This window comes from Neltuma alba, unplaced genomic scaffold (assembly GCF_004799145.2).
Source record: "Neltuma alba isolate B1F8T4 unplaced genomic scaffold, ASM479914v2 tig00004016_pilon, whole genome shotgun sequence".
NCBI lineage: Eukaryota > Viridiplantae > Streptophyta > Magnoliopsida > Fabales > Fabaceae > Neltuma > Neltuma alba.
The window spans coordinates 70,054-95,420 of NW_021633526.1; the positions used below are offsets into that span (position 1 = coordinate 70,054).

Sequence of the window (25,367 nt, forward strand, 5' to 3'; positions counted from 1 at the left end):
CTCACAAAAAAAAAAGTTTAGAGGAAAATTTGACTTTGATTTTCGATCAATAAGCTGTAACCACTTTAATAGACAGCATTAAAAGTTTTCATGTTTATTAAGTGTTTAGGCAGGACTTACTGGTTGGTACACAATTTTTTTTTTGACCAGACTGGTTGGTACACACTTACGTGTTACCACCAAGTTGAAGAATAATTTAATGACATTGGGATCTAAGTTTACTATATTTTATCATTCTATTTATAAATAGCACAATAACTTTTTATATAAACTTATTAGTTGTATCGATATTACTTTTAATTTTTTATTTCTCTTATAGCAGCATACTAGGAGTAAACATGTTTAAATTGAATACACTAATATGAAACTTAAAGAATTAATCTAAAATCAAATAAAATAAATGGGCAAACTTAAAGCAAAGGATATAATTAAGAAATTCAAATTAAAGAAAATTTAAATATGAAAATGATGTTGAAATGAAATATACAGGGAGATCATAAGATGCTCCTGTGGTCCTATTTATAGGTCACTTTTAGCATATTTCACACGGACAAAGAAAAACCTTAAACTTTATTAACTTTTATTTAAAATTCAACAACTTTTCAACTTTATCCTTATTTAATATACATTATACCTCATTTAAGCAAAGTCAACATAATAATAAATAAATACATAGATGGAAAAAAAAGGTTATACTACCTTTCTTTTTTTATATAAAAGGTAGCTGGGAGATTAGTTTTGGTCTTAAATATAAAATATTAATTCATTTTATCTCCTAAATTTATGATTTTTTTAAAAAATATCTTTGTTAATTGTAAGAAATTTTTAATTAAGAAATGATTTTAATACATATGATTGGAAATGATAGTTTATGAAAGTTAACTCATAGTTATTATAATTAACTAATTTAATTAGTTTTAGGTAACTCTTATATTAAAGAAAGCAAAAATGAGTTGGAGACAAAAATCTGGGATCTTAGAAATTCTTGTCCAATAAATTTTGTAATGATAAACTTGTTCAGTAAACAAAAAATATATATGGAGCTGTTTGCGTACTGCTACTAAAAATTTATTACAATCGACGTACATTACGTAACTAGCAAATCAATGTCCACGGGACGCGAGAGACACGGCACGTGACCTCACGCTTTGACTGAAGAGATGGCTCCGAAATTCCAACCCGCGACGAGGATCAAAAGCCAATTCCTGAATTTTCAAGGAAAGCTCACAGCAAAGCTTACTTTCTTTGACCCGCTTGCGTTGTATGGACACTGTACAAATGGTCCCCGAAGTCCAAGGGGGGAAAAATATAAACTAAACACTAATATCTATTTGGAAATCCCAAAAAGGTCGAGCTTTGAATTCATCAAACTACCACCGGTGGCTATTGAACGCGGAAAGAAAACAAGAAGAAAGTAAACTTTGAATATTACCACTGCCCACCATTATTTTCCAATCCGAAGATAGGTCAGAAGTTTCGTTGTAGAATTCAACGACTGCCCTTTTTTCATTTTACAGTTTTTGACACGCATTTGAAGGCCCGTCTTTGGAACATGTTTTTCTTCTTCCGGGAAGTGTATATATAAACAAGAGGCCACTTTGACAGTCTCATCATTTCCATTAAGTTAGTGGGTGTTTGAGTTTGTTTTTGGAGTTGGACTTGATTTCTATTGAGCATACCAGACTGATATCTTGACCAGTCATCCGGGAAGAAGAAGGTAAATTATTCACCGAAAGATATTTTGCTTTAAAGCTGTTTGCTATTATGTCTTCAGTAAGCTTCAGAAACATACCCCTTCATTCTTGATTGTGGTTGTTTCTCGTTTCTTTCGTCTGAAGTCTGGTGATTCTCCTCTTCTAACAGACGATGACAAGAACTTCTTTAATTGGCAAAAAGATTCGATAATTCAGTTCTTTCACCCATTTGAATATATATTCTCATACTTTGCTTTGTCTGACAAATCTTCAATTTGGGCAGGAATCAACATAAGTGGGTGCTTTCTTCAAAGCTCAAACAAATTGAAGTGCTAGCTTCTGTACACGTCTGCAGCTCTATGGGATTATCGCTTTCTTTACTCTTATCAGCCTGGGAAGAGATTGTTCGACATTCATTATTTGGTCTCTCTTTCAACTTCGGTTTTGCTTCCAGAGATGGGGCTAAGATTCTAAGATCAAGCAGCAGCTTAAAGAAAAAAGAATCAGACATCACCAGAAATTCAAGCAAGTTGAAGGATCACAGACCTGAAAATGTAATTCTTGAAGGAAATCGTTCAAGTATTGAGGAGAACACAAGTTCTGATTGTCTACCAAGAAAAACTGTGCCTATATTGTCTCTCCCTGAGGAAGTAATTTTCTCTTCACCAAGACCCATCAGTGAGCTTGAAGCTGCTGCAACGAAGCTTCAGAAAGTCTATAAAAGTTACCGTACTAGAAGAAACCTTGCAGACTGTGCGGTGGTGGTGGAGGAACTCTGGTTAGTAGTCTCGGTATAAGCAATACAATTTGATTTGTTCGTATTATTTGCTTGAATTCCTGTCGTTTGTGTTATTAATTGGCTGTTCTTAATGGATTTAGGTGGAAGGCACTAGACTTTGCTGCCCTTAAACGGAGTTCTGTATCCTTCTTTGATGTCGCGAAACAAGAAACTGCAGTGTCACGGTGGGCAAGAGCAAGGACAAGAGCAGCTAAGGTATTCAGTCTTATAAATTCAATTTTCTATAAATTACTTTCATCATGCTTGAATATGACTCTTTGTAAAATCATTCATTTGAGAAAGAATAACACAAAAGTGTGAATGCACATGAGGCTCACTTTTCTTCTTTACCTCTAGCTGAATACATCAATTACTTTATAACTACAGAGAATCTGGATTGCTGTGGAATCTAACTCATAATATCTTTCTTAGTTTTTTTGGGTCTGGCTTCTAACTGAATTTTCACTCAGGTTGGAAAAGGCTTGTCCAAGGATGAGAAGGCACAAAAACTGGCCCTGCAACATTGGCTTGAAGCTGTAAGACCTTGAAACCTTCTGTGACTCCGTTCTTACACATTATTCCAATATGTTAGCTGAGAAGTGTACCCTTTATGACCTTGAAGCTCTTGCAACAGATTTGATCTATTGAGTATTGACAATGTTACATTCTTATTTGTTTATTGTACAGATTGATCCACGTCATCGATATGGTCACAATCTGCACCTCTATTATGATGTCTGGTTTGAAAGCCAAAGTACCCAACCGTTTTTCTACTGGTAAAAACTCATTCTGAAATTTAATATCTTCACTGTAATTACCTTGAAGATGGTAGATGAGGAACTAATAGGCATCTGGATGGCTTACATTTAGGTTGGATGTTGGAGAGGGCAGAGAAGTAAATCTTGAGAAATGTCCAAGGTCCACTCTTCAACGCCAATGCATTAAGTATCTTGGACCAGTAAGTTCTCACTATATATATTTATATATATATATATATATATATATATAACATACGATTGAATTGGATATAGATTCATATCTCACAAACCTAGCAATAAAGATTCACTTTTTATTTAGCCTGGGGCTTTCTAAAAATTGCTGTTGCTGTATCTCATATAGCTGATTGTTGGTGGTACCATTGCAGAAAGAAAGGCAAGAACATGAAGTTATTGTTGAAGGAGGCAAGCTGATGTATAAACAGAATGGAAGCCTTCTAGATACTGATGATAAATCCAAATGGATATTTGTTCTGAGCCCCACAAGGTCTTTGTATGTGGGACGAAAGCAAAAGGGTTTGTTTCAGCATTCTAGCTTCCTGGCTGGAGCTGCAACCACAGCAGCAGGAAGATTAGTGGCTCATGAGGGTATCCTTGAGGTACTAACATAATATATCACTCAGCACATTCACTTTCATTCTATTACTTTTAACTTTCTGGTACTTTCCCTGAAGCAGATTCACTTATAAGTGTTGTTATTCTATTAAAAACATTTCAGGCTATTTGGCCCTATAGCGGGCACTACCTCCCCACAGAAGAGAACTTCAAAGAATTCATTAGCTTTCTTGAGGAGCACAATGTAGACCTCTCCACCGTTAAGGTAACAAAACTGTGTCTCTTTGACCTTCATTTTGATCAAATTCCGTCTGTGCAGTTAATTTGGATGCTTTCAATAGAAGAAGAAACTTAGACCGTTGAATTGATTGAACAGCAGAAATTTCCTTGAAATGAATCATTTTTCTGCTTCAGATGCAGAGAATCAGATTCTCGCAATTGACTTGTGTACTAACTGAATCTCAGGATGTTTTATGATTTCCATGATGAAGAAGTTTGAATCTGATACTAACTTTAACCTTCATTTTGATAAAATTCTGATTGTTCAGTTGATTTGGATGATCCCAAGCTATTGAGAATAGCTTTTTAACTGGCCAAACAACAAAAATATAATTGAAATGAGCCATTTTTCCACTTTAAACGAGCAGAATCTAGACCTATATGTTTGACTGGTGTACTAATCCTTAGTAAGCCGAATCAATCAAAGAAATTTTTATATCATTTCAATGGTGAAGAAGTTTGAATCTCAAACGAATGACCTAATGGATATCTGTTTTTGTACTTGGTCAATGCAGAGGTGTGCAATTGATGATGATGCTCCTTCATTCACTGAAAATAATGAAGCAAAACGAGCAAAGGGTCCCACTTCACAACCAGACATCACAATTGATGTCAAAGACAATAATGGTAAAGAGATAGACATTATTGGTTTCACAACAGACAATAAAGAGGATGCTAAAGAGGTTGTTGTTGAAGATGGGGATGGCGAGAAGGTTGAAGAAAAGGCCCCAGCGTTTGACGTGTCCAAGAGGTTGTCTCGCAAGTGGTCAACTGGCGCCGGGCCTAGGATTGGGTGTGTGCGTGAATATCCTGCTCACCTGCAGTCAAGAGCATTGGAACAAGTTAATTTGTCACCAAGGCCCAATTCTGCACGCCCAAGCAACTACGGCCCAGTTCCTTCACCAAGGCCCAGCCCAAAATTCAGGATGTCCCCTAGTATTGCTTACATGGGACTCCCAAGTCCAAGGACCCCTATAGCAGTAGTAAGTTAAAGGCCATAGACTTATAGGGATTAGGGTCCTTCAGAATAAATAGAGGCCTCTGAACCCTACAAAATGACCAAAGATGGGTCAGAAGAAAAGGAAGGGTTCATGGAAAGGGCAGAGTATTTAACCATAAATGCCCCCTGTTTTATTTATTTATTTATTTTTTCATGAATTTGTTCGTATCTTTATTCGTTGAAATATTTGGATATCTAGGCTTCATTGATATGTTTCACCCAATTTTGCTCCTTCCTTTCTTTAGGAAGGCGATTACCAATTGTATTTTATGTGAGCTGTGGCAAAAAGTTATGTTTTTTTTTCCCCTCTTAGTATCAGAGAAACAGTTCATAAGTTTATTATTTAAGTTAAATGTACTTGAATTATTAAGGGCGCAAGGTTACTACCTATTAATATGTTTGGTGTATGTGAGAGGAAAGCAAGAATGAATGAGTGTCGATCAAATCACTCAATCATCTATGAATGATATAAAGTGATTGGTGATAATGCAGACAAAAAGTAAAAAAGAAAGAAAAAAGGTGAATTGAAAAGTCTAAGAAGGGTAGATGAACAGTTGTACTCTGGCTTTTATATGCTTTTTGATTATTGATGATCTTTTTTCTAATTTAACTTTTTGAAAAGTTTTTATGAATTGGATAAAAAGTTAAATATGAGAGAGTGTGTTTTTGAAAATAATATATTTAATCAGGGGTAAGTTGAGAATTTTTCCAGATAATATGAATAGGTTTTTTTATGGGATAATATGAATAGTTTAACTATGTTCTAGTAAAATAACTAGAAGGTACTCATATGTAATGCGAAATGACTGCATTAGAATCTTTGTTACATCAACAAACCCTAATTTTTGCAAAGGTCCAAAAATGCCTCACTCAGGACTCAGCTTTTTTCATCCCCAGACACAGGGAAGAGACAGACATAGTTCTCTCTCTCTCTCCCCTTTCTTTTTTCCTGCACGTCTCTGACTATGCTGAAACTGCACCAATATATATAGATACACTGCAGGGCTAAATCCTAAAATTCCATGAAAGATCATTTAATTACGTAGACTGTATTATATATGTTTATATACAGTTACATTATATTGATTCAAGTAGTCAAATTTACATTTATAATATCAGGATGGAAGTATATACGAAGACTGCAAAATCTGTTTGGCATCAGTGATGATGATGAAGATGAAGCTGAAGGCTTTCTGGTAAAACCTAAGGATAAAAGCAGCCATTGGTTGTTGTGTTGGTCCTTTTTTTTTTGGGAAAATCACTAACAGGTCCCACAAAAGGCAATTTATTATTCTAAGGTCTCACGAAATGTCAAAATCACTGACAGGTCCCAAGGGACCTTAGAGTAATATTTTCGTTTTGTAAAATGATATTACTGCCCCTCATATTCCAGATTCACATTTGCTCTGTCATTACGATTTACAACCTCAGCAGCGACTATTAACAACCTAATGAGAGGGCGTTAACAACCCTAGCAGTATCCGTTAACAACTTACTTTATAGAATTATATAACCTCTACATAAGAGTAAATTATAACCAAATAATATAATACAACAACTTTAACACTAAAATGGAAAGCTTTCTGATATCATTAAGAATTTTAACTAGATCCAATAGGATTATAGTAATATTTTAATGCGAAGATCCATTTACAACCTCAACAGTGACTATTAACAACCGAATGAGAAGGCATTAACAACCTAAGCAGTATCAGCTAACAACTTACTTTATAGAATATATAACCTCCGCATAAGAGTAAATTATAACCAAATAGTATAATACAACAACTTTAACACTAAAATGAGAAGCTTTTTGATATCATTAAGAATTTTAACCAAACCCAATAGGATTATAGCAACATTTTAATGCGAAAATCCATTTACAATCTCAATGGTGAGTATTAATAACCCAAAGAGAGCTGTTGACAATCTAGGCAGTATCTATTAACAATTGACTTTATAGAATAATATAACCTCTAACAACTATATAAGATTAACTTTAAGACTATTTAGTTATAGTTTAGTTAGTTATAGTTAGAAGTTATATTATCCGATAAAGTTAGTTGTTAACAGACACTGCTAAGGTTGTTAACAATTCTCCTTAGGTTATTAATACTTACTGTTGAGGTTGTAAATGGATTTTCGCATTAAAATGTTGCTATGATCCTATTGGGTTTGGTTAAAATTCTTAATGATATCAAAAAGCTTCTCATTTTAGTGTTAAAGTTGTTGTATTATACTATTTGGTTATAATTTACTCTTATGCAGAGGTTATATAATTCTATAAAATAAGTTGTTAACGGCTACTGTTTAGGTTGTTAATGCCCTCTCATTCGGTTGTTAATAATCGCTGTTGAGATTGTAAATGGATGTTCGCATTAAAATATTACTATAATCCTATTGGATCTAGTTAAAATTCTTAATGATATCAAAAAGTTTCCTATTTTAGTGTTAAAATTGTTGTATTATATTATTTGGTTATAATTTACTCTTATGTAGAGGTTATATAATTCTATAAAGTAAATTGTTAACGGATACTGCTAGGGTTGTTAATGCCCTCTCATTAGGTTGTTAATAGTCGCTGCTGAGGTTGTAAATCGTAATGACAGAGCAAATGTGAATCTGGAATATAAGGGGCAGTAATGTCATTTTACAAAACGAAAATATTACTATGAAGTCCCTTGGGACCTGTCAGTAATTTTGACATTTCGTGAGACCTCAGAGTAATAAATTGCCTTCTGTGGGACCTGTTAGTGATTTTCCCTTTTTTTTTCCTTAGTACGCTGTACCTCTTAACCAATGCCATCTTTCGTCCTTATTTTGCTGCTTTTTGATCAATGGTGACGCCATCCTGTACCTTCATCAACTGTTCAAAACTCATAATATAATCCTCACTCTTACCCTTCTTTTTAAAATTAAAATAATGCGTCATCCATCTTTTGGAGGATAAATCTTGGGAAAATTAATCTTTGGTCCCTATAGTTTTTACTCATTTGTAACTCAGTCCTTATACTTTGACTCGGTGCAACTCAGTCCTTCTAGTTTTGACTCGGTTGTAACTCAGTCCTTGAAGTTTGACTCACTGCAACTCGGTCCCTATAGTTTTGTATATTTTATAATTTAGTCCTTCTGTTTTTGAAAAATAAAATTATATATCTAATAAAAAGAGGGACTAAATTATAAAATATACAAAACTATAGGGACCGAGTTGCAGTGAGTCAAACTTCAAGGACTGAGTTACAACCGAGTCAAAACTAGAGGGACTGAGTTGCACCGAGTCAAAATATAAGGACTGAGTTACAAATGAGTGAAAACTATAGGGACCAAAAGATTAATTTTCCCATAAATCTTTATTAAGGGTTTGTTTGGAGGCGCGATCAAAAAGTATTTAGAAGCAAGTTTATTTAAATTGAAACAAAACTCTCATTATGTACTTACTTTATATTTTATAAGTTACAATTAAAAAATTATTTATAAGTTATTTCAAATAATATCTAAATTACTGAGTTGAAGCCAATTATGTTGTAATCCAGAAACATTGAAATTCCTTTGATGATAAGTTAGGGATTTAATCTCATGAGTCCTTCACTCCTCCAATTTTAGAATGATAGGATCGGTCTTTTTAATTTTCAAAAAAAAAGGAAAGAGAATAGAGCTGCACAAAACATTGAAGTGTGATATATTTATTTAAGTTAAAGTGTAAATTCACTCAAAAAATATTTCTCCATGTGAAAGTTTTCGAGAAACTCATCATCTCTTTTACGCAATACATAGAAGTGATATCTAGTTATTGTCATTGCCGTATTTTTTAAGATTACTATTTATTTTTATAATTACAATACTTTTTTATTACAATAAGAATATATAATTGATAATTTATTCTTTTAAAGCTCTTATAATTTTGAAGTACATTACAGCAAATGTTTGTTAGAAGAGTCTTTCAAGCTTTTGACGCGAAACATTTGATAGAACTCGTGCCCTAGACCCAGAGCTTGTCAATATTCCACCATTTTTTTTTTTTGGGGTTGGACTTGATTTCTATTGAGCATACCAGACTGATATCTTGACCAGTCATCCGGGAAGAGGAAGGTAAATTATTCACCGAAAGATATTTTGCTTTAAAGCTGTTTGCTATTATGTTTTCAGTAAGCTTCAGAAACATACCACTTCATTCTTGATTGTGGTTGTTTCTCGTTTCTTTAGTCTGAAGTCTGGTGATTCTCCTCTTCTAACAGACGATGACAAGAACTTCTTTATTTGGCAAAAAGATTCGATAATTCAGTTCTGACCCATTTGAATATATATTCTCATACTTTGCTTTGTCTGACAAATCTTCAATTTGGGCAGGAATCAACATAAGTGGGTGCTTTCTTCAAAGCTCAAACAAATTGAAGTGCTAGCTTCTGTGTACATCTGCAGCTCTATGGGATTATCGCTTTCCTTACTCTTATCAGCCTGGGAAGAGATTGTTCGACGTTCATTATTTGGTCGGTCTTTCAACTTCGGTTTTGCTTCCAAAGATGGGGCTAAGATTCTAAGATCAAGCAGCAGCTTAGAGAAAAAAGAATCAGACATCACCAGAAATTCAAGCAAGTTGAAGGATCACAGACCTGAAAATGTAATTCTTGAAGGAAATCGTTCAAGTATTGAAGAGAACATGCGTTCTGATTGTCTACCAAGAAAAACTGTGCCTATATTGTCTCTCCCTGAGGAAGTAATTTTCTCTTCACCCAGACCCATCAGTGAGCTTGAAGCTGCTGCAACGAAGCTTCAGAAAGTCTATAGAAGTTACCGTACTAGAAGAAACCTTGCAGACTGTGCGGTGGTGGTGGAGGAACTCTGGTTAGTAGTCTCGGTATAAGCAATACAATTTGATTTGTTCGTATTATTTGCTTGAATTCCTGTCGTTTGTGTTATTAATTGGCTGTTGTTAATGGATTTAGGTGGAAGGCACTAGACTTTGCTGCCCTCAAACGGAGTTCTGTATCCTTCTTTGATGTCGCGAAACAAGAAACTGCGGTGTCACGGTGGGCAAGAGCAAGGACAAGAGCAGCTAAGGTATTCAATCTTCTTATAAATTCAATTTTCTATAAATTACTTTCATCATGCTTGAATATGACTCTTTGTAAAATCATTCATTTGAGAAAGAATAACACAAAAGTGTGAATGTACATGAGGTTCACTTTTCTTCTTTACCTCTACCTGAATACATCAATTACTTTATTATAACTACCGAGAATCTGGATTGCTGTGGAATCTAACTCATATCTTTATTAATGTCTTCCATTTTTTTTGGGTCTGGCTTCTACCTGAATTTTCTCTCAGGTTGGAAAAGGCTTGTCCAAGGATGATAAGGCACAAAAACTAGCCCTGCAACATTGGCTTGAAGCTGTAAGACCTTGAAACCTCCTGTGACTCCGTTCTTACACATTATTCCAATATGTTAGCTGAGAAGGATACCCTTTATGACCTTGAAGCTCTTACAACAGATTTGATCTATTGAGTATTGACAATGTTACTTTCTTATTTGTTTATTGTACAGATTGATCCACGTCATCGATATGGTCGCAATCTGCACCTCTATTATGATGTCTGGTTTGAAAGCCAAAGTACCCAACCGTTTTTCTACTGGTAAAAACTCATTCTGAAATTTAATATCTTCACTGTAATTACCTTCAAGATGGTAGATGAGGAACTAATAGGCATCTGGATGGCTTGCGTTTAGGTTGGATGTTGGAGAAGGTAGAGAAGTAAATCTTGAGAAATGTCCAAGGTCCACGCTTCAACGCCAATGCATTAAGTATCTTGGACCAGTAAGTTCTCACTATATATATATATATATGTGTGTGTATATAAACATACGTTTGAATTAGATTTACATTCATATCTAACAAACCTAGCAATAAAGATTCACTTTTTATTTGGCCTGGGCTTTTCTGAAAAATGCTGTTGCTGTATCTCATATAGCTGATTGTTGGTGGCACCATTGCAGAAAGAAAGGCAAGAACATGAAGTTATTGTTGAAGGAGGCAAGCTGATGTATAAACAGAATGGAAGCCTTCTAGATACTGATGATAAATCCGAATGGATATTTGTTCTGAGCCCCACAAGGTCTTTGTATGTGGGACGAAAGCAGAAGGGTTTGTTTCAGCATTCTAGCTTCCTGGCTGGAGCTGCAACCACAGCAGCAGGAAGCGTAGTAGCTCATCAGGGTACCCTTGAGGCACTAACATAATATATCACTCAGCACATTCACTTTCATTCTATTACTTTTAACTTTCTGGTATTTTCCCTGAAGCAAATTCACTTATAAGTGTTGTTATTCTACTAAAAACATTTCAGGCTATTTGGCCCTATAGCGGGCACTACCTCCCCACAGAAGAGAACTTCAAAGAATTCATTAGCTTTCTTGAGGAGCACAATGTAGACCTCTCCACCGTTAAGGTAACAAGGTAACAAAACTGTGTCTCTTTGACCTTCATTTTGATCAAATTCCGTCTGTGCAGTTAATTTGGATGCTTTCAATAGAAGAAGAAACTTAGACCGTTGAATTGATTGAACAGCAGAAATTTCCTTGAAATGAATCATTTTTCTGCTTCAAATGCAGAGAATCAGATTCTCGCAATTGACTTGGGTACTAATTCTTTGCAAACTAACTGAATCTCAGAATGTTTTGTGATTTCCATGATGAAAAAGTTTGAATCTTATACTAGTGCACCAACCCTTTTGACCTTCATTTTGATAAAATTCTGATTGTTCAGTTGATTTGGATGATCCCAATCTATTGAGAATAGCTTTTTAACTGGCCAAACATCAAAAATATAATTGAAATGAGTCATTTTTCCACTTTAAACGAACAGAATTTAGACCTACATGTTTGACTACCACTCCTTAGTAAATTGAATCAATCAAAGAACTTTTTCTATCATTTCAACGGTGAAGAAGTTTGAATCTCGAACGAATGACCTAATGGATACCTGTTTTTGTACTTGGTCAATACAGAGGTGTGCAATTGATGATGATGCTCCTTCATTCACTGGAACTGCTTCATTCATTGAAAATAATGAAGCAAAACAAGTAAAGGGTCCCACTTCACAAACAGACATCGCAACTGATGTCAAAGACAATAATCGTAAAGAGATAGATATCATTGGTGTCACAACAGATAATAAAGAGGATGCTAAAGAGGTTGTTGTTGAAGATGGGGATGACAAGAAGGTTGAAGAAAAGGCCCCAGCGTTTGACGTGTCCAAGAGGTTGTCTCGCAAGTGGTCAACTGGTGCCGGGCCTAGGATTGGGTGTGTGCGTGAATATCCTGGTCACCTGCAGTCAAGAGCATTGGAACAAGTTAATTTGTCACCAAGGCCCAATTCCGCACGCCCAAGCAACTACGGCCCAGTTCCTTCACCAAGGCCGAGCCCAGAATTCAGGATGTCCCCTAGTATTGCTTATATGGGACTCCCAAGTCCAAGGACCCCTATAGCAATAGCAAGTTAAAGGCTATAGACTTATAGGGATTGGGGTCCTTCAGAATAAATAAAGGCCTCTGAACCCTACAAAATGACCAAAGATGGGTCAGAAGAAAAGGAAGGGTTCATGGGAAGGGTTGAGTATTTAACCATAAATGCCCCCTGTTTTATTTATTTATTTATTTTTTTTCATGAATTTGTTCATAGCTTTATTCGTTGAAATATCTGGATATCTAGGCTTCATTGATGTGTTTCGCCCAACTTTGGTCCTTCCTTTCTTTGGGAAGGCGATTACCAATTGTATATTTAAATTAAATGTACTTGAATTATTAAAGGCGCAAGGTTACTACCTATTAGTATGTTTAGTGTATGTGAGAGGAAAGCAAGAATGAATGAGTGCCGATCGAATCACTCAATCATGTATGAATGATATAAAGTGATTGGTGATAATGCAGACAAAAAGTAAAAAGAAAGAAAAAAGGTGAATTGAAAAGTCTAAGAAGGGAAGATGAACAGTTGTGCTCTGGCTTTTATATGCTTCTTGATAATGCTTTTTATAAGTGCTTAGGTTATAAAATGGATTATTAATGATCTTTTTTCTAATTTAACTTTTTGAAAAGTTTTTATGAATTGGATAAAAAGTTAAATATGAGAGAGTGTGTTTTTGAAAATAATATATTTAATCAGGGGTAAGTTGAGAATTTTTTCAGATAATATGAGTAGTTTTCCTTATGGGATAATATGAATAGTTTAACTATATTCTAGTAAAATAATTAGAAGGCACTCATATATAATGCGAAATGACTGCATTAAAATCTTTGTTACATCAACAAACCCTGATTTTTGCAAAGGTCCAAAAATGCCTCACTCAGGACTCAGCTTTTTTCATCCCCAGACAGAGAAGAGACAGACATGGTTTTCTCTCTCTCCTTTCTTTTTTCCTGCACGTCTCTGACTATGCTGAAACTGCACCAATATATATAGATACACTGCAGGGCTAAATCCTAAAATTCCATGAAAGATCATTTAATTACGTAGACTGTATTATATATGTTATATACAGTTACATTATATTGATTCAAGTAGTCAAATTTACATTTATAATATCAGGATGGAAGTATATACGAAGACTGCAAAATCTGTTTGGCATCAGTGATGATGATGAAGATGAAGATGAAGGCTTTTTGTTAAAACCTAAGGATAAAAGCAGCCATTGGTTATTGTGTTAGTCCTTTTGTTTCTTAGTACACTGTACCTCTTTACTCATGCCATCTTTCGCCCTCATCCTGCTGCTTTTTCATCAATGGTGACACCATCCTGTACCTTCATCAACTGTTCAAAGCTCATAATATAATCCTGACTTTAACCCTTCTTTTTAAAATTAAAATAATGCGTCATCCATTTTTTGGAGGATTGATCTTTATTAAGAGCCGCTGGTCCAAAAAAAAAAACTTTATTCAGGGCCAGTTTGGAGGTGTGATCAAAAAGTATTTATAAACAACTTCATTTAAATCAAAACAAAAATTTCATTATATACTTACTTTATATATAGTAAATCACAATTAAAAAATTACTCATAAGCTATTCTAAACAATCTCTAAATCACTGAGTTGAAGTCAATTATGTTGTAACCCTGAAAAATTGGAATTCCTTTGTAAATGATAAGCTAGGGATTTAATCTCATGAGTCCTTCACTCCTTCTATAATTTTTTTTTTGGTGAAGGCTCCTTCTATAATTTTAGATTGATAGGATCGGTCTCTTTAATCTTAAAAAAAAAAAAAAATAGAGCTGCACAAAACATTTAAGTGTGATATATTTATTCAAGTTAAAGTGTAAATTTACTCATAAAACATTTCTCCATATGAAAGTTTTGGAAAAACTCATAATCTGTTCTACGCCATACATAGAAGTGATATCTAGTTATTGTCATTGCAATGTTTTTTAAGATTACTATTTATTTTTATAATTACAACACTTTTTTATTACAAGAAGAATATATAATTGATAATTTATTATTTTAAAGCTCTTTCATAATTTTGAAGTATATTACAACGAATGTTTCTTAGAAGAGTCTTGTTGCTCTCATAAATGGAAAAGTCATGGGAGTGAATGGTACCGTCATACAAAAAAAAAAAAAAGGTTCAATCAAATCAATCAAGCGTTTTTTTTTTTTTGGTGACCTGGCCCAAAACCTTATTGGTTTGTTTATTAAAATTATTTTTTGAACTGATTTTATTTTTACCATTAAATTAAAATTCATTTATATGGTTTATTGGCATGAATGCTTTCCTATAATCCAATAAATGGGACTTTAGCTCCGTAAACCACCTCCTAAATGGTCATTTCTTTAATGTTTTATAGAAGAATAATTAAAAAAAAGGCTGAAAATTACTAAATTCTAAATAAAGTTTGATAACAACACTTCATTTAGTATTGATAATATTAAATTTGTAAATGATAACAAATTTTTATTAATATTCTCTATTTGACATTTACATATTTTTAGCTCCTTTTTTTGGTCATTTTCTCAAGTTTCATTTGGTTGCATCATTAAATTCTTGTATTTTTTTTTAGGAAAATACAATTTCTCCCATAAAAAAGCACAGAGAAGAAAATTATTTACAACATATTTTGTTTTAAAAATTTGGCCTTTCACGTCTAACTGTATTTGCAAGTTATCTGTTCTGAGGTTGGATTCCCCAAATACATAAACATGACTGGTCTTTTTGACATGAAAAACCAGTTGGCGCTTGGCAGGAATGACAGCTCCAATTGTTCATCAATGAAACCCCATTTCCGTGAGCCCCCACCTATATATATCAGAACCACATAAAACTTCTCAAACTAGGAAACCAAAGACACAGAGTCTATTAATATTCAACTTACCAAATTTACTAGTAACGTTAAGTCAAATTCTGCAGAAAACTTTCCAGATAGTAAAAGATATTGTACAGAGACTGAATTCTGATATGTTCAATCACTGTAAGATCATTTCTTCTTCTTCTTCTTTTTCTTGCTAATTTAATCAACATCTCTGGACTCTTCATTTCAAGCCTCGATGGTATTTGAATCCCTTATGCATTAACTGCTGAATAGAGCTGAAAATGGAGACTGGACAACGATCTAAGTCAGTGTGCAAAGCCCTACTGATTGGGATATGTCACAGGTAAAGACAGCCCCACATGCCTATGTTCATTCACAACCTCAATATATTCATGATTTTACACATTTAAATCAAAATGTAACTCTTTTTACACATTATCTAAACAAGAGAGAGAAAGAAACAGAAAGGAAGTAAAATTCATCTTGTCTTCTTTCTTTTGTTTTTTTTTTGTTTTTAATTCCATTGTATTCGAATTCTATTTGAGAAATTTAGGCTGTGATTAGTATAATAAATGACCCAATCAAAGCCATCTTTTGACCATTCGAAGTTCTTGAGGAGGACTTGACTGCATCTCCCTGTTTCCCAACCACCAACCTGCTAGAAAGTGACCTCTCAGTGTGTAAAGTGTGTACTGCAATTAGCAATTTTGAGTCTTTGCTCTTTTATTTCTCAGTTTGGGGCTCATTCAATTATGGTCATTTCCATGTACCTTGCGGCTTTCCCACAGTGGGATTGCCACAGACAGCTTTCATCTTTCTGGTTACAAAAAATATTAAATGGTTTTAGGACAGTTGTTTAGATTTTTTTTTTTTTTAAAAGAACAGCTCTGCAGTCTAGGAGGCAGCCTACTACAATAAATTAAATTAAATTTTTTCACCAAAAAAATAGTATCATCACATTATGTAATCATAATCATAATCATAATCCTGTTGAATTTTGCGTGAAAATATTTGTGGGAATCAATATAAATGACCACTGCTCTCAATAATAGATTTTAAACAGAGAAAGGAAAAAGAGAATGTTAGTTGAAAGGGCAATAAAGAAGATTCAGTTTCTTGGCCAAAAAGAGTTTTAGTTTCTGACCCAAAACGAAAAACAAAGAACCTAACAGTTTGTCGTGATTTCTTTTTTAAATATCTCAATGCAGGGCGAGACAATTGACATGTGAAATGAGGTGCTAAGAAGTGCTAGAAACAGTAAAAGGAAGCTCAGTTTCAGAGGGACCAGATGTGAAACCAATATATATTTTATAAATTTTTCACTTTAACCTCAAATCTATATCTTCATTCTTCATCTTGTGTTAAGTAAGCACCAAATAAAGAGCAACAGGATTGAGAGAGAGAAGCTCAGCCTCCTGAAGAAACCTAAACATCTTTTGTTCTTTCCCGGTTTCCCTCATATCCCTTGTATAGGTTGCTTGTTCTCTGATCTCTTGTGGCATCTTAGGTCAATCTCATCGAACAGTGGTGATGGTTAGTGTCATCAAGTGAGTGAGATTCACTGAGCCTGAGCCTCAGATCTACTCTGTCTATTTTCTCTCTCACACCCTTTTGCATCATCAAGTTGGTAAACATTCATTCTTAACATCATTTTGAGGTCTCAACAGTCACCAATGACCATGAAGAGAAGAACGTGTTCCTTCATTCTCACGGCTGCTCTTCTTCTATTTACAACTTTGGCTTCACGAGTGAACAAGAAGCCTCTGTCGCCTTATGGAGCTGCCACTTCACAAGGTCAGTGCAAAACTTACCACACCATCAATACACATTACCACTGAGTCGGTCATTTTCACAAACACTGGTCCTGCACTGTGAGTGTCTTCACTCTAATTAGTAACTCACCAGTCTCTTTTTTCACTGTCCTTTTCACTTTTTGCAATCACCGACAACATCATATCCTCAAACATTCTATCGATTTTCCACAGTTGATCAGACAACAACAACAAAATTCGTCCCACATCCGGGTTTTGACTCCACAAAGGTACCTATCAGTCTCTATGTATGACTAACAATATTTCATTATTTCCTGTCCGGTAACATTGTTTGACGCATGAAATTTCTGCTTTTTACGAAGGGAAACGAAGGAATGGCAAATGGGTATGCAGAAATAGGAAGAGGACTGAGCCGGTTAGGATCAATACCGCCGAGGTGTGAGCACAAGTGTAGGGGTTGTGTGCCTTGTGATCCAATTCAAATCCCTACAACCACAGTTGGGGTTCAATATACAAATTACGAGCCAGAAGGTTGGAAATGCAAGTGTGGCACTTCTTATTATAATCCATGAAATGTTGTTGTTGGTGAAGAGGTCCTGTTAGATTTATATGATATTGTGGTGTATAGATCTACATACAAGTATATCGTCTAACCGCCATTAAAATGTTCCTTGGCCTTGATGCTGTATATTCTTCTATGCGCAACGCGGAGAGGAAACTGGAAAGATCAGTGGAGAGCAAATTTTCCACATTTTGTTATGACGTTTTTATGCAAGCAAATAGTTTTCCCCTTTTGCCCTTTTCTTCTCAATATTTTGGTATGATTATTAAATTAGACGAGGAAAACTAAACAAATCAACCTGTTTGCATTAATTATAATTATAATTTATAAATATATGGATGTGTTCATTCCTAACTCCGTCTAAGATTTTTTAGGAATTTCATTAATTTTTTCGGTTGGTACAACAAGTTAGATATTTATTAGAACATTTAGAATCAATTATATGAATTTTGAATAAATCAATAACATGAAAAATGTTTTGATCTAAAGTCTAAACATTTAATTACATTTTAAGTAGACATTTTTTTAGAAGTTATGATTTATTCTCAAGAATGTGGTATCAAGCTGAACCAAATTAATCAAGTCAACTTTGTGGGGCTAATTTTCTATGCATGCTCAATTTTTATTTTAATTAAACGCAACTCAACGTTTTGGCACCCACCAAAAAAAGTCAACCTAATTTGATGTGATCGTATCTCATAAGTGACAATGGAATTAGGCCGGCGGCCAGGCACGTTACGACTAATTAATCAAACAATATATATATACACTTTTCTGTTTTTAAATATAAAATCTTTTAGTGTAAATATATATATACTCCTCCAGTCTTAAATATAAGACCATTTTCGTAGTGTAAGACCCTTTTCGTAGTGTAATTTACATTACGAAAAGGGTCTTATATTTGGGACTGGAGGAGTATATATATATCACTCTCTATCTCATATGGTTATTTTTCAAAATTTCACATGCAAGGGAAAATATATGAAGTTTATTACAAAAAATAAGATGACATTATCTTACACAGTTTATCAGTTTGATCTGAAATTTAATGTTCTGAATGATCCCTAAACCTTTGGACTTCCAAATAACGTTGGTTGTCTGCAGGTGGGTCTGAATCACCCCAGTGTAAGCTGATCTAAATTAAACTCATAATTCCCTAAACTCTTACTTTATATCAAGCTCTAATCTTATGAAAATATTCATCTTTCTAATCCTAATGGCTCAAATTTACTTCAGAACCCAAAAGCATGGTCTGCTTTGATTTGATCTTGTCACATCAAGGTTTTTTTCCAAACCCCACAGGCTTTAGATAATCATAAATTTTGTAAATAATACTAACTATAAGTAATGTTGATTAATTATGATTTCTATTTAGATATGTTTTTTTATAAGTGACTTTATCAATTGTGATTATGTTTAGTTTTTACCTATTAAAATCACTTATCAATGTATAATTACCCAAAAAAATGAATTTAATAAACATCAAATATAATCCTTTGGGAAGAGATTTTTGAAACTGTGGAAGGATAAATTAGAGAAATTCAGTTGATAAAAATTGATTAGAATTATTCAAACACACCAGTGACTCTTTGATGCTTATCCTAGAAATGTGATGAAAGAATAAAATTACAATTTAACAGGATTTTATAAAAATTAAATATATTTTATAATCATTTATTTACATTCAAACGAACTTATTTGATAACCAAACAGGCACCTAACATTGTCCTAAAAAAAATCATCGCACGACAAAGGATAACAAGGGAAACTACACTCTTCTTCAAACTGTCACTTCATGGATCTTACCCTCTTTGTTCCTCTATGTACACAAGCTTCTCAACTGAAAAGAAACGCGAATAGTTGCACAGGAATTCAAAATTTCCACATTCATCGAGTATGAAAGTTACAAAGAACCTAGACAAAGTTTGTCACCTCAACGAGCACGCTTTGTCACAAGAATGAAACAGGACTCAGATCCCTCATTATGATGAATCAAACATTTCACAAAAAGAAAAATAAAGAACTGTAGCAGAAACCATTAAGTTCAGCACAATCAAAAGAGGATGGAAAGAAATATGAAGTGACAAGGGTTGATTAATATTACTTCATAAACATGTCACCTATAATTGTTACAACAGTGAACACAAGAGACACGATTTATCCAATGAAAAGCTTGAAGAAAGGTAAAATGGGGCATAAAGGACTTATACATAACGGAGAGAAATGCAGCTGAACATGTTATCAGGAAAATTATCTGGGTAATAACATTCAGCTGATAACATTTATACTTGGTTTGCAGGGACAAATTGATTGGTATAAGAGTTGATTGTTGACTGTTTCGCAAAAGAATGCATGCAGAGGGTCTAGATCAGTGGGGGATTTTGAATGGCAAAGCAGTGAAGTGTCATATATGTATCCACCAAAACACTGGCCCTTTAAGGGTGGCCAGATGAATGGAGACTATATACGCATTTCGAAACAAGTTTGAGATGGTTCTATTAAGCAAGCACAAATAAGCACTTGCCATTATAATAGCCTTTAGCCAAAAGCAATAATCCTATGATTTATCATTTTCCATGGACAGTAGAACTTATCTATTGGTTCACGCCTTAGTCAACAATTCATGGCTGAAATATGAAAGGCCAAAAACTTGGCTGGCAAGCTTGTTACTGAGAATAGGGAAGCCTAAGGGATGCATATTAATAAACCTGAAACTATTTGTTAAGGGTAAAAAATACTCTGAAAAACTGTATTGAGACCCTGCACAGTATTCAACCACTTCCAAATTCACTGACTAAAAATGCAATAGCAAGTTACTCTTTGTATCTTAGTAGTGACTTATTTTCTAGCAAAAGGCCCTGAACCTCCAGAAAATACCTCATCTAACAACAGCATATCTTCGTTTCCCAGCCACAACATTACTGTGCATAAAAGTGAAAAAAGAGAATCTCACAAAAAGAAGCTTAATTACTAAATCTCAAATAAAGAATTCCTACAAAAATGAGCTGAGTATTGTCAAATCCCATTAAAGTGTGAATCTGATTTGGGATTTAGTAATTTCAATCTTCTTTTGAGAATTCTCCCAAGTAAAATGCCATAGAAGACCTTAATAGGAGGATTACAAGGTCCATATTATCTTGAGTCACATTGGTTAATGTAGTTACATAATCAACATTTATGGATAACAACGAAAGCATTGGTCTCAATAAAACAATTGGACACATTTCTCTAGGCAATGCAGCAAAGCTTCAAGTCTAAGGCAAGAGCCAGAGTTCATGATTTGCAAATAATGCGAAATAGATTTTATTAATATATAGATTGATTGATAATGAACTAATGTGAGAGGAAATTGGCCTCCACAAAATACCGTCACACAGCCATGCCTTACGGGGCAATCAAGATGATTACCCTCTTAATACAATCCAAGGTGAACACTTAAAATTCATAATTTATCAACTGCATTACATTACATATTTGTACTTGAAGACTCGGAAATAACTGTGATCAGTAGATAAACAAAGATATAATATAGCCAATTGCCGGATTCATACTTATTTCAAAGATCAAAACACCACCTGGGATCCTCAGAGTTAGCAAGCACTACCATCCATACACATACCTTAACTGTAGATTGAGCACCTGAAGATCTGTCTTATCAACATTACCTCTATAACTAGCTACACTCTAATTTTTATCTCACATTACTCACTATCATACCTTCAACAAATACCCTTACACTCTAGTGTACCTGTCCTTGAGCCACTTGAAGCTCTTCCTGAAAGACCCTTTCAACCTTCACATATACACTTGTAACTAGCGACCCTCTTTTTCCTCTGCAACTCTGGATCACTGAAGCTCCAGCTCTTCGAAGAGGAACTGTTAGTGGACTTGCCTTTCTTGAACTTCACATCGTTGAACCAATCTGATTTTGGGTGGTCGGAGGAGGAACAGAGGATGCATATGAAGCGCTGTAGCACCGGAGGTCTTGCATGCCATGGACGCCGCAGGCGGAAGCGGTCCCGCTCCTGCTGTAGCTCTCAATTTGCATCCTCCCATCAGCGTACGATTTGGATCTAAAATCTTCCATGGAGAACCCCAAAATTCAAAACCCTCCGGCCTAAGGAGGGGCAAGATTCTACCTTTTGCAAATGGGGTTCCGTGAAAGCAGCTTCAACTTCGCTTTGTTTGGTATGAAGTTATTTCGGATGAGAAAATTTTATTCAACTTTGACTTTCAGGAGGGCGCTTTCTGGAAAGGTTTTGCCTTTCGCGTCGGTCATGTTCCTCACAGAGAGAAGAGTACTTTGTCGTCTAGTTAATTGTTTATCTCTACTCTCCTATTTTATTTCATAAAAAATACTAATTTTAAAATGTTAATATTCAATTTCATTTTGAATTTTATATTTAAAATTATATATGTGGGATTAAAATTGATCAAGCATCTTCAAATATTTTGTTAGATGTCCTAGCATCTTAATTTTTGTATTAAAAAAATGATGAGAGTAAGGAAAGGAGAAAGGAGAATTGCAATAATAATCTGAGTAATATATAATAACAAGTTTTAGAATATATTTTAATTTAATTGCTTTCTTATTATTAAAAATTTTTAATAATTATTTTTTCAGAATCTGACGGTAATTTTTCCTTCAGAAAACTGATGACGAAGGTTTTCAACTTGTTTTTGGATGGTACAGCTGGACCTGTTTTGACTTTTGAGGCTTCTCATGGTTAATGGATGAGGTGGCGTGTTTTAATGGTGACTGATGAGGGGGTGCCCAGGAAGGAAGCTGTGGGATGTGAGTGGTCATGCTAAGGGTCAGATTGAATCTATTTGGATCTTTGGGCAATGTTTCTCGTTCTCTACTTTCGGGCAGCAAAGGGGGTTGTGTCTGTGGGATTGGATAGTTGCAAAAGGCTTGCTCATCCGGTTCTTCTCCTACTGCTATAGATTGAAAAAGAGACTAAGGGTGTTTGGATAGAAACCAAATCATGGTTTCAGAAGTGTTTTTACGGATTACGAAGTAAATATGTGGAGGAATTACCTCATTTTACGGAAAGTGCTTCTGAAACCATGGTTTTGGGTTTCTCAACACCCCCTAACAGTCGGAAACAGACCGTAATTGGGTTCAGTAATTAGTGAAAAAGGTTTATTTTTTACAACATGGGGAATCAAAGTTTAAATTCTCATTGGAAGAGATTCACATACTTTTTTTTTTTGGACCAGAGAAATTCACATGCTTAGTACTTGATAGTATTTCGAATAAAATTACCTCTGAATAAAAGATGTTACGTGTATAAAAAGAGAAAACACAGATACTGAAGGCTCGCGTCATCCGGTTTATGTTATCTTGCCTTTGGTTCTTACTGTTTAGTAATCATTTCTCTTTTCTTCTGTACATTCTGGGTTTTTCGTTTGATACTGTTTCAGTCATGAATGAATTTTATCGGGAAATCTTGAATTTAAGGGGTGAGTTTATTCGGCTACAATTTAAAAGAAGGCCATTATATAAGAGATACTTAATACAGGATGTGGATTTATTTAATTTCTTAATTACCCACATGATAAAGAAAAGGGAAACATGAATGAGCCTTGCTTTGGATCTTTATTAAATACGAACCCCTTTTATCACTCTGTATACTTGAGTGAGCAATTGAGATTGAAAGGACCCTGATCTCTATGCACACTTTATGATTTTATTGTTCCTGTCAATCTCGTTAGGGAACCACCTAGTTGAGTCAGAGATTTGATATCTTTCACATAGGATTTTGAATTTGAATAATATAAATAAAAAAAAGTCATGCTTGAAGAAATTTTTTCCCCGACGTAATGAATTCCACTCTTTACATTTGAAAAAATAGTAAAATACTGTTAAAATAAAAAGACTAAAACGATAAAACGCTTTAAATTGGCAATTGCGATGTATTCCAATCGGGCTTTTTAGGTTCAAAAAACAAAAATCCAAGATTGAACTCACTGGTATAACTCGACTTTTCCCGTGGTTAAACGTTACTAAAATGAATTTGCCCAGCATTTTGCATGATTCATATTTGTAAATAAGGTGAAAATTATTTTCCCGCAACATGCAGATGCAGTAATACATAAACTGTCCTATAACATGTCACCGTTATTTACAAATGGTGATGAATGAAAACCCCTGGCACAGCCACTTTAGTTCTTTTTACCTTCAAAAGTGCATGCGTGCATATATAAGCAGAAGTGTCAAAGCAACCTGAGTTCAGAAGAAATGCTGCGGAGATCAAAAGATGAGATAACTCCAAAGAAGCTTCAAATTACATAGAGCCCAGAGCAATGATATATTGAAAATAGAGAACAAAAGAGGGCCACAGATCTAAAATTATTGCTCTTTGAAGTGGAAAACTCATCATTAACATGCATGGAATACTAAGCTTAGTCAATTCCCTTGTTCCGGTTCAACAGGTCATGGTAATATAACAGTACGCACATAGGTTGACCAAGAATACTAAATATGAACCAGAAAACCATATTTCCAACCTGCAATGAAGAAAACGATAACAATGAATAAAGTTGACAATAATTAAATCACAGATATGTGTGCCTATGATATGAACCAAAATGACTATAATAGGAATCATGAACATACCATAGAGTTTGTAAACTTATTTTGCAGATAATTGGTGATCATGACTAAAGGAACCTAAACAGGCAGAAACACAAATACAAGTGTCAAGAGAAACTAAAACACTGATGGTATCATAACCAATAAAAAACATACTACATCTGGTCCCAAATATAAAATCCACTTTGGTTTTTATTTAGGACCAGAGGTAGTATAATAATCTAGCAAAGATTCAATAGTAGGGAAAACAAAGCTTCTTTGGTTTGGGCAATGGAAGAAAAGAGATTGAAATGGCTTCATCTTTTCCTGTCAAGAGTAAGTAGTTGTGTTTGGGGGAAAGGGGGTAGAAGGAAAAAAATTACATTATGCTTCTTTACCTGAAACATGATTCCAATAAAAGCCCACAACTTAAATATGTGGCAGGGAACGGCAATGCATAGCTGCACCTCGGATGAAACGGTAATCATGAGCATAATCAATAGCTTTCTTTAAAAACAAAATAGTTAGTAATGCTTGGATAAATGTTTCATTTGGGAGGAAGGGGAACTAGAGTTCATAATAGAATTAAGTAAAACATGAATAGGAAATAGACTCAACCATCCGGTAATAAGTGATTGTTGATGAAAACCAAGTGTGGTTTGGCTTCAGTATTATGACTTTGTCCTTCTATCACTGCCATGACATAAAATCTGCCATCCCTCTTTTTCTATTTTTCAAATTGGTTTTTGTCTTTTCCATAAACCTTTTCTACCTAGAGTCTTTAATCCTCCAGCCAAATACAACATGAAAACAAAAAACGGCAGAAAATAAAGAAATTGAAAGAAGAAAGTAGGATAATAAAATATGTCAGCAGCTTTATCATCTGCACGATCCTAGTTACATGCCATAAGGCACAGGAGTTGTTGGTGTTGCTAGATAAAGTTGTGAGGTATGGACTGATAAAAAAATAATTAATAAGTAGTGTCGAGTGGTAATTTCTAACCAATGAATCATAACTTTGTCTCTAATTCTGATCCTCTTCCCATCACCCGACCAGGGTAACGGATTTTTTTTTTGGGGG

General features: G+C 34.5%; 3 protein-coding genes, 1 long non-coding RNA gene and 1 pseudogene across 6 annotated transcripts; 2 read left to right on the plus strand and 3 right to left on the minus strand.

Moving 5' to 3' along the window:
- The first annotated feature begins 1,609 nt into the window (after nucleotides 1-1,609).
- Nucleotides 1,610-5,452, plus strand: LOC114743420 (IQ domain-containing protein IQM1-like). Its single transcript, XM_028931633.1, has 9 exons — nucleotides 1,610-1,717; nucleotides 1,978-2,472; nucleotides 2,574-2,688; nucleotides 2,943-3,008; nucleotides 3,160-3,248; nucleotides 3,343-3,430; nucleotides 3,617-3,847; nucleotides 3,967-4,068; nucleotides 4,598-5,452. The coding sequence occupies exons 2-9, from the start codon at nucleotides 2,054-2,056 to the stop codon at nucleotides 5,072-5,074; spliced, it is 1,587 nt and encodes a 528-aa protein (XP_028787466.1). The 5' UTR covers nucleotides 1,610-1,717; nucleotides 1,978-2,053; the 3' UTR covers nucleotides 5,075-5,452.
- On the plus strand, nucleotides 1,700-12,792 carry LOC114743419 (IQ domain-containing protein IQM1-like). Of its 3 annotated transcripts, none has more exons than XM_028931631.1 (9): nucleotides 1,700-1,717; nucleotides 9,430-9,924; nucleotides 10,026-10,140; nucleotides 10,408-10,473; nucleotides 10,625-10,713; nucleotides 10,808-10,895; nucleotides 11,075-11,305; nucleotides 11,425-11,526; nucleotides 12,085-12,792. In XM_028931631.1, exons 2-9 carry the CDS (start codon nucleotides 9,506-9,508, stop codon nucleotides 12,577-12,579), a joined length of 1,605 nt encoding a protein of 534 aa, XP_028787464.1. In that variant the 5' UTR covers nucleotides 1,700-1,717; nucleotides 9,430-9,505; the 3' UTR covers nucleotides 12,580-12,792. The 3 variants fall into 3 exon arrangements, with proteins under 3 accessions (XP_028787464.1, XP_028787463.1, XP_028787465.1); XM_028931630.1 differs by lacking the exon at nucleotides 1,700-1,717 and adding an exon at nucleotides 9,113-9,171; XM_028931632.1 differs by lacking the exon at nucleotides 1,700-1,717 and adding an exon at nucleotides 9,275-9,296.
- Nucleotides 12,793-19,335: 6,543 nt separating this feature from the next.
- LOC114743407 (uncharacterized) lies at nucleotides 19,336-20,094 on the minus strand. Its single transcript, XR_003740000.1, has 2 exons — nucleotides 19,642-20,094; nucleotides 19,336-19,549 (listed from the first exon to the last, which is right to left on the minus strand). It is a non-coding gene; the product is annotated as an uncharacterized LOC114743407 (long non-coding RNA).
- Nucleotides 20,095-21,441: 1,347 nt separating this feature from the next.
- Nucleotides 21,442-21,948, minus strand: LOC114743418 (uncharacterized; annotated as a pseudogene).
- Nucleotides 21,949-23,796: 1,848 nt separating this feature from the next.
- On the minus strand, nucleotides 23,797-24,940 carry LOC114743421 (diacylglycerol O-acyltransferase 1B-like). Its single transcript, XM_028931634.1, has 3 exons — nucleotides 24,685-24,940; nucleotides 24,332-24,385; nucleotides 23,797-24,222 (listed from the first exon to the last, which is right to left on the minus strand). Exons 1-3 carry the CDS (start codon nucleotides 24,778-24,780, stop codon nucleotides 24,118-24,120), a joined length of 255 nt encoding a protein of 84 aa, XP_028787467.1. The 5' UTR covers nucleotides 24,781-24,940; the 3' UTR covers nucleotides 23,797-24,117.
- Nucleotides 24,941-25,367: the final 427 nt, after the last annotated feature.